The sequence below is a fragment of the Terrapene carolina genome, unplaced genomic scaffold (assembly GCF_002925995.2).
Source record: "Terrapene carolina triunguis isolate 2854851 unplaced genomic scaffold, T_m_triunguis-2.0 Scaffold287, whole genome shotgun sequence".
Taxonomy (NCBI): Eukaryota; Metazoa; Chordata; order Testudines; family Emydidae; genus Terrapene; species Terrapene triunguis.
Genome location: NW_020664638.1, coordinates 77,640 through 86,865, shown reverse-complemented (window position 1 = coordinate 86,865; position 9,226 = coordinate 77,640). Strand labels below are relative to the sequence as shown.

Below are 9,226 nucleotides of genomic sequence, written 5' to 3'. Positions count from 1 at the left end.
GGCCAGAGCACCGGGGGGAGGGCGGCGTGCCCGGCCGTGGCCCCGCTCTCCCTGGTGGCCGGAGCGCTGCGCCGCCCCCCTCCAGGTGCCGCCCCAAGCACAAGCTTGGTGGGCTGGTGCCTGGAGCCGGCCCTGGCCAAGACGGGGGTCTCCTCAGCGTTGCTGCAATACAAATGAACTGCCCCCAAAACGTCGTTAATGGAGAGTTAAGGTTGCCCAGCGCTGCCTCATGCCCTTCCAGCACGTGGAGAGCTGCTAAGGTACATGCTAACCCAGCAACTTCACCTTAACTCTGTCCCTGGGAGCTGGTTGGAATTTTTCACCAAAACATTTTTCTGTTGGAAAAAGGCGGATTTGGCAAAACCAAAACTTTTTGCAGGAAAAATCCCACTACCCACCCAGACCTGGGAATGGAACCCAGGAGTCCTGAGTATCTTCCCCCACGCACAACCCATTACATCTCACTCCCCTCCCAGAGCCTATGAGAGAACCCAGGAGTCCTGAATCTCAGTCCCCCAGCCCACAACCTATTATACCTTTCTCTTCTCCTACCGCTGGGAATAGAAAGAGGAGTCCCGACTCCCACCCCCCAACCTAATAGACCCCACTCTTCTCCTAGAGCTGGGGCTAGAGCCCAGGGGTCTTGAATCCTAGCCCCTCACCCCCACTCCCAACCCATTAGATCTCACTCCCTTCCTGGAAGGACAGGACAGGGAAGGAAGGACAGGAAGAACCCAGGAATCCTGACGCCCACGGTCTAACATCGGCTACCATTTACACTGACTTACCTTCCTTTTCATTGTCGCTGAGGTCTCCCTCTCCCTGAGGCGGGGCTCCCCGGACAGGCGGAGATGGGGTGGGCTCTGAAATGAGAAGGGGATAAGAGATGAGAGTGGGGATTTGGGGCACAGCCTCCCCCCGTGATGCTGACCCTTCCCCAGGGCTGGCTCTAGCCTGCTGGGGGTGTGGGCTCTCTGGTCTTCTCTGTCTGGCCTCATGCTGGAAGGACCTGGTTATTTCTTTAACCCCCCATCCCCAGATTCTGCAGCCAGCTGTGCCTTTAGAAACAGCCTAGAATGTGCAACACAGATTAGCCATTTCCAGCTACATTTGTCCAGCCAGGGACACGGCTGCTATGCTCCCAGTGAGCCCAGAGAGGGAAAGAACAATATCCCGAGCTGCTTGGTCCCATGCACATGCTCTATACAGGCCATGCACTGAGTGGAGTTACTAGGGGACTGAGGGAAGGGGGCGGCACAGGACTCACCCAGCACTCCCAGGTCAATGTGAGCCACGCACTCCCCAGTGACCATGGAGACCACCTGGTAGCTGCCTTCCGCTTCTCTGCTCATGCGCTGCACTTCGAAGCCTCTGCTGGACACGGAGATCTTCTCAGCGAAGGGGATGCGGGGAGGCTGCGAGATCCCATTGAGGGAGACCAGGATCTCCTCCCAGCGGGAGGCGGAGCCATCGAGGCGATACACGTGGAAGGATGTCTCGACGGTGTGAAGGGGGATGCGCACAGAGCCTCCTTCAGTCGTGGACCAGGAGACCTTCCGACAAACCGCGGGAACTGCAAGGGTTAAAAACCAAGCTGATTATGGGGGAAGGGGGGAGCACGTGGTACGGCAGAGATGATGGGAGGAGCTTGGGGTTTGATGAGTAGATTTCAAGGCAAGAGACGGGATCGTTAGATCCTCTAGTCCGATCTCCTATATCTTATAGGACAAAGAATTACACCCAGTCACCCCCGTTCTGAACCCAGAAATTTGTGTCTTCCAGCATCTTCCAGTGAGATGTCCAGGCTGGAGCTGAAGGCACTGAGACGTTGGAGAAGACACCACTTTGCTTTAGGAGTTTGTGCTATTGGTTAATCACCTCACCGGTAGGTCGGATGTGGGCTTGAAGCTAGGTTTGTGTTTGCTGATGAGGCAGAGGCTGCATGAGGTTGAGGGAAGTCGGGTCTGGGGTTTCTAGAACGTTATAGCATGAAAACTGTCAAGGGCCACGTTCTTCCATGCAGCAAAATCAGAGTCGCTGATCGCATCCTATATCTCTTGGCCAGAATTTCTGGGTTTCCGAAACCAAACCTTTCCACTAGGTGGCCAACACCAGGAATGCTTTATGCCAAAAATGTGTGCTTCTTATAGATGCCAAGGCCAGAAGGAACTACTGTGGTCATCTAGTCTGACCGCCTGGATAACCCAGGCCAGAGACCTGCCCAAAATAATTCCTAGAACAGATCTTTTAGAAAAGCATCCAATTTTGAGTTAAAAATTGTCAGTAATTGAGACTCCACCACAACTTGTTCCGATGGTTAATTTCTTCCACTCTTTGAAAATTTATGCGTTATTTCCAGTCTGAATCTGTCTAGCTTCAACTTCCAGCCATTGGATCGTGTTCTATCTTTCTCTGTTTGACTGAAGAGCCCATTATTAAATATTTGTGCCTTTGTAGATATTTACAGACAGTAATCAAGTCACCCTTAAGCCTTCTCTTTGTTAAGCTAAATAGATTGAGCTCTTTGAGTCTATCACTATATTTTCACTTGAAAATTTCTCACTGCATTCGTTCCGATTTTTTCCCCACCAAATGAAAAAATTCATTTCGAATGCAGTCAAACCAAAACATTAGTTTCAGTTTGAATCAAATGGAATCAAAACAACAATAACAAATACAGATTTTCATTTCTGAGCGCTATTTTCCCCTTTTTTCTCCTCCCCACCCATTTTCCTCTGGAAAAATGGAGATAAGGGAAAAATAAATACCAAAAACAAAAGAAAAAAACTAATCCTAATAATTCCATTTGATTTGAATCAAAACCAATATTTTTCAGTTTGAATCAATTCAAAATACATTTTCCAATTTGTCAAAATCTGAATGGTACAAACATTTGTCTAGAAAATTTTCATATAATTTGAAAAAAACATTGTTCTGTTTTTTAAAAAAAACTTCCTGACACATTTTTTTGGACTATCTCTAATTCTCACTAAAATTTAATTTCGACTCATTTCAGACCAAAGCCTATTATTTCCATTTAAATCAAATGAATCAAATCAAAACAAATGTTTTTATTTTCATTGGGGGGGGGTTCCTATTTCTATTTTCTTCTTCCTCTCTTTATCCTCCCCCCTCCACACACACTGGAAAAGGGGGCAAAAAGGAACCCACTAATAAAGGAAACAAACAAACAAAACAATTCCTTTCAACTCCATGTGATCTGAATCAAACTGAATATCTATCATGTTGAATCAATTCAGTACAAATCTTCTGTTGTCAAAAAGCACAGAATTTTGAGTGGTACAATTATTTTATTGTAGATATTTTTCATATGGGTCGAAAAGCCATTTTTCCATTGAAAACCCTTTTCTGACAAAAAAAATTCAACCATCTCTAACTTCCCTCATGCTGGGTTTCCCCCAGTATTCCACCATGGCTCCTTGCCACCCCCAAACGGTCTTTGAAAATCACACCTCCCAGCTGGGGATTTTCTGGCTCCCCTCTCTTTGGCTTTGTGCTGCACAGAAGCCCTTCGATGTTATTAAATCCCCTTTCAAATGTCTCTGTCAGAGTCACTCAGCATCTGGTCTGCTGTTTGGGTCACAGGCCGATGTCGTGGTAGTTTAGAGGACTAATCAGGGATTGGGACCCCGCAGTGCTAGGCACTGTACATGCATATGACAGTAAGGCAGTCCCTGGCTCAAAGAGCTAGTAGATACACAATCCAGGAACACATCCTCCCCTTCCTGTCAGCCCCCCAAATACCCATCCACCCCCCCTTCCTTTCAGCCTGACCCTCACAAATCCATCCAGGCCCCCACGCCCTGTCCACAATCCTCCCAAATGTCCATCCATGTTACCATCCTCAAATCTATCCATGCCACCCAGCCCTCCGCTCGGGACCCCTGAAATCCATCCATCCCCCTTCAGCTCTCTTCTCGGGACTTCCTAATCTAGCCATGGCCCCCTCAGGCTCTTAAAAATCCATCCATACCCACTGCCCCTCCTGTCAGAAACTCCCCTCCATCCCTGGTCTCCCTTCAGAACCTGCCTCCTTTTGCCTCCCCAAATCCATCCATCTCCCCTTTCACCCATTCCCTCAGCCCTCCTGCCTCCCTCACATCATCCATCCTCCCCTACCCCACCTCTCCCACTGGTTCCATCCAGGTCCATCTCTGCCTCCCTGCCCCATTTATCTCCTCACCAGCTGGAGTAGGGGTAGGAGGGACCTTCCTCTGTTTCCCCAAGGGGGTGGAGGTGGCTCTGGGCTTGGCTGCCTAGAAAGAGCCCTGGAAGGCTGGAGGTTGAGGTTCCCTATGCTAAGCTGGGTACTGCAGCTGTGGTTCTCCAAGCAGGCAGGGTGGGGTCAGGCCCCTTGGTTTGCCTGGTGGGGGGAAAGGAATCCTTCCTGAAGTGGTAGGTCACTTACCTGAGGTGATGACTGGCTTCCCTTGGGTAGTTACTATCAAGAGGAGCAGTAGTGGCCAGAGGAGCTGTCCCTTTGACATCTTTCCTCTTCGGTGGCAGTGCTAGAGTGAACCAACTTCCCCCAGAGCCTGCAGTAGGGGAGCCCCTGAGATAACGTGCATCTGCTGAGTCAAGAGAAAATCCCCTCATTGCTGGGAAGGGAGTGGTGCAAAGAGATGGGTTTCTCCCTTGTCATGATATTTGGGATCACTGTCCACCTGACACAAGAGGCTTTTGACAGCCACAGACACTTACAGCAAACGGATTTCTGCACAACTCATGCTCCGTCTTTGTCTCCTTTGTTTACCAGGGGCACTATCTCCCCCCCAACACACTTAAACTTTCTATTTTTCTTTGCTAGCTAAACAAACCACATTCCGGGATCCATAGTGGAGAGGGAGGTGGACAGAGAAAGCTGAATGACACGGGGCTGCCAAGTTCGCCTTCTGTCAAGCTGATCCCGGCCAGAGTCTTTATTTTCTCTCCAGTGGTTTCTCATAAACAGAAGTTAAACTCGGTGCCGGAGCCTGACTCACCTTTCTCTGTCGCTAGCTTCCTGGAAAGAGCCGGAGAAATTTAAACCTGTGCTATAATTAGGCAGATGGGGTAAATTCAGTAATGTAGTAATGTAGATCAGGGCCCTCATTGTGTGTCTGTGCTAAGATCCATATGCACAAAAATCATGAAGGTGGCGTTAAGGGGACAACCTCACCACTGCCCTGTGCTCCTTGGGCCCTTCTGGAATGGAAGAACAGAATTCCTAACATGCGAACTTTGGGGAAAATCAGGAAATGCAAAGTGAAGGGAGAAACTGCCACACCAATCTTAACGCTGCTCCCTTGGGAATGGTGTGGGATTATAACAGAATTCACCCCCTCCCCTAATAGACCTGTCATTCTCTCTGTGCCCAGCACTGCTCGCAATTCCCACTCCCGATCTACACCCTGGGACCCAGTGTTGTGAACTGGGCAGCGATATTGATCTGGTGGGTATTGCTACTGGCTGGCAGAGGCTGGTACGGTGCTGTGATCTCCCAGAGGGGTGAAAAGGGGCAGAGTTAAGGTTAGAGGGTGAGAGAGAGAAAACTACCCACTCCTTGTCCTCAGCCTAACAACCCCGCCTTCTCTTTTGCTGGCACCCTGCAGGTCTAGTCGTCTGAGGGTACGTCTACACTACCATAAAAGACCCGCGGCATGGCCGCGAATGGCCCGGGTCAGGCGACTCGAGCTGCCGGGCAATAAAACTGCAGTGTAGACATTTGGGCTGAGGCTGGAGCTTGGGCTCTGAGACCCCGGGAGGGGGCAGGATCTCAGATTCCGGGCCCAAACCCGAATGTCTACATTGCAGTTTATAGCCCCACAGCCCCAGCCCCGTGAGCCCGAGTCAGCTGACTTGGGCTCAGAGACTCGGTGCAGCTGGTTTTTTATCACAATGTAGACGTGCCCAGTGAGTTCCATCCTGCTGCCCATCACCATGGTATCTGGGCACCTTCTATAAAAAATCAACAGCAAAGTCCCTAGTGGATTTCACGGTGTCTCTGGCTCTTCCCCCTTTATGAGATCAGAACCCTGCTCGAGGGAGGGTCTTTTTGTTTTCGGAGGGTGGGGCGTTGGGAATAAACGGGGTGTTCAAATTCTGAGCCTCACTTATGGTGGAGTAGCTTTGCAGTGTCTCCTGAAGATGGGCAGACGCCGTCTGGGTCCAGTCTCCTCTGGAAGATTGTTCCACAGCCAGACCCCCTCAACGGTGCATGGTTTGCCCCCTGCTCTCTCTGTGAGCTGCATTGTCCCAGAGAAGCACAGCTGTCACGGGGGTTCATAGATCGAAATTCGGCCTCCAGCTGGGGCTTGATCCGTTAGTTACTTTGAAGATTCCGACCCAGCTGGCATTAGAAGCTGGTCCCGAGCCAGCGGAGAGGGACTTGGAGCCCAGATCTGCATGCGGGGCAGGGCTGGCACAAGGGCAGATGGGGTGGGACTGTGTCCACTGGAAGAGCCGGGGGAGGAGGCTTGAAGGGAGCTGGTCCCCCTGGGGCACATAAGCACTCAGTGGCTAATGTCCCAGGCTCAGCCAGCTCTCAGAGGCTGGGGGCGGTTACAGAATCCAGGAGACGTTCAAGCTGGTTAATTGCAGGAGTTCCAGGGTGAGGCCCATCTCTGCAGGTAACAGGCCCATCAATTAATAGGGCACATGCTCCCCACCCATGAGCACCTGCCCTGGTACCATGCCTTTCGTTTAAGGGACACATACATGTGCCCTTTCTCCCCTTCCTATACTGGGGCCTGCTCGCGTTGGGAGAGCGGAGCAACAGACTGGACCCCGGGAGCTGCTCAGCGCTGTGAAATGTGAGGTAAAGGTGATGGGGTCACTGGTGAGGCAGGGGTTAACGTCGCCTTTCCAGGGGGAAACACAGGCTGGGAAACCCCTGATGCATCAAGAGCCCTGGTGGGAGCAGGACCCTGGCCAGATCAAGTGCATGGGGATTTCCCCAGCGCGTAAAAGAAACAGAAACTCTACAGCGTTGCTGCCTCCAGTATCAGCAGCTGGCTGAGCCCTGCAACGGGCCGAATTCTGCTTTCCATTAGACTGGGGTAAATCCAGAGTAATCGCCTCATCGCCTTCAATGAGCCGAATGCTGGTCTCACAATGGGGTATATTCAGAACCATTCCACTGACGTCACTTGCATCACTCTGGGTTTACACTGGAGTCGCCGAGATCAGAATCCAGCCCCGTTGACTTCACTGGAGTCACTCTGGGTTTACACTGGGGTCGTTGAGATCAGAATCCAGCCCCACTGATGTCACTGGCGTCACTCTGGGTTTACACTGGGGTCGCTGAGATCAGAATCCAGCCCCACTGACGTCACTGGAGTCACTCTGGGTTTACACTGGAGTCGTTGAGATCAGAATCCAGCCCCACTGACTTCACTGGAGTCACTCTGGGTTTACACTGGGGTCGTTGAGATCAGAATCCAGCCCCACTGACTTCACTGGAGTCACTCTGGGTTTACACTGGGGTCGTTGAGATCAGAATCCAGATCGGACTCCACTGATTGCAGTGGGACCACTCCGAATTTATACCCAGATCACTGAGATCAGAGTGGGTGTCCCCTCTCCTGCACGATGTGAGCTGTCTGCTGGTAACCAACCCGTAATTCACATGGGTTCAGGTCTCCCCCCGTCCCTCCCAACAACACCACAAAGATTTTAATCGACCAGAAGGACAGTAGCAATTCCCAGACTGGATCAGACCTGAGATCCCTCTAGTCCAGCATGTTCTCGCCAACCAGGGGCGCTGAAACGGGGGGCGGAGGGAGCAGGAGGCCATGGCTCCATCACTTTTAAAAGTGGAAGGGTTATGCCCTCTCACTTCTTACTGGCCATAGGGGCGAGCGATGGGAGTGAGAGGGGGCAGAGAGGAGCGAGCAGGGGCGGGGCCTTGGGGGAAGGGGCAGTGCAGGGGCGGGGCTTCAGGGGAAGGGGCAGTGTGGGGGCAGGGCCTCAGGGAGAAGGGGTGGCACGGGGGTTGGGCCAAGGTTCGGGTGCTGGCGAGGGACCTTCTGTTGCTCCTGTCTCCAACAGTGGCTAGTGCCACCTGCTTCAGAAACTGCAAATATTGGCAAACTGCTTGGCCCAAAAGAGGCAACGTTATATTGCGTGGTCTGAAAAGAAAGTTAAATCATAGACGATTGTGATCGTGTAAGGAAACCAGCGCCCCCCCCTGCCCAGCCTTACCTCTCTCTTGGATGGGCATATCCTAGGATTCCTTCGGTCTTAGCTGCTTCCTGCAGGTTGTGTTTAAATGCGGTTTTATTCAGATATGCAGCGGGTGTGGGTCACGTTCCGGGATTATCTGGGTGTGTCTCACTTCATTGTTTCCCTGCCACTGGGGCCTTGGGCACCGGGACACCTGGGTCCCGCCTGTTCTCTGCCTGTGGCACACAACAGTCTAGTCTCCTGGGGGGGCTGGAATGCGTTGGTCTCATTTCGGTTGCTGGGTTCGGTGTGCAGGGTGCTGGGTGGTGTCGGTGGCCTGTGATACACAGGCGGTCAGAGCACACGGGCTGGTGGTCCCTTCTGGCTTTAAAGTCTATGACTGTGATCACTGCCACTGCCCCTGTATCCTAGCGCTCTCCTGGCGGTTACTGCTTCCCAAGCGGGATCGGAAAGCAGGGCCCATTTCGAAAGCAGCAAACACACCTTTGGGTTCGCACTGCACAGGAAAAGAGGCATAAAGTCAGGCCCAGCGTGAGGCGGGATTTGATCACCGTGTTGAAGCTTTTGAGGGTGCGATTTCCTGTTGAGCTGCCCAGTAAACACCAGCACAGAAACAGGCCAAGTAGCAGAGTACGGGCGGCCGCTCTAAAATAATCTCTCTGGCCTCAGCGCTGCTAGCTAAGGAAATCGCCGTCACTGCTGCAGGCCACGGGCTCATTTTCGGCTGAGGGTCAGACGCCAGGGACTGGGGCCTAGCTCTTCAAAGTCTAAGTTCCATGGGTCTGGCCCGGGGGGTCCTACCCGCCCCTGAAATACTTGGGAAAACAAACGGTTTTGCCAGCGAGGGGAAATGAACCGGAGGAAGACATGAGGGAGTTTAGGGCAGGCTTCTGAATGCCAGTGGGATTTGGGTGGCTTAAGGCAGGGGTGAGCAAACTTTTTGGCCCGAGGGCCACATCAGGGATGCGAAACTGTATGGAGGGCCGGGTAGGGAAGGCTGTGCCTCCCCAAACAGCCTGGCCCCTGCCTCTTATCCGCCCCC

General features: G+C 52.2%; 2 protein-coding genes across 2 annotated transcripts in view; one reads left to right on the top strand and one right to left on the bottom strand.

Annotated features, from left to right (window-relative positions):
• Nucleotides 1-1,352, bottom strand: part of LOC115271297 (C-type lectin domain family 2 member B-like) — a 35,448-nt gene extending 34,096 nt beyond the window's left edge. The window contains exons 1-2 of the mRNA XM_029912856.1: nt 1,268-1,352; nt 789-863 (exon numbers count right to left, since the gene is read on the bottom strand). Coding sequence (XP_029768716.1) covers nt 789-863; nt 1,268-1,352 — 160 coding nt within the window. The remainder of the gene's footprint in view (nt 1-788; nt 864-1,267) is intronic.
• Nucleotides 1,351-9,226, top strand: part of LOC113407747 (killer cell lectin-like receptor subfamily F member 1) — a 20,777-nt gene continuing 12,901 nt past the window's right edge. Inside the window, exons 1-2 of the mRNA XM_029912855.1 lie at nt 1,351-1,503; nt 1,855-1,885. Coding sequence (XP_029768715.1) covers nt 1,351-1,503; nt 1,855-1,885 — 184 coding nt within the window. The remainder of the gene's footprint in view (nt 1,504-1,854; nt 1,886-9,226) is intronic.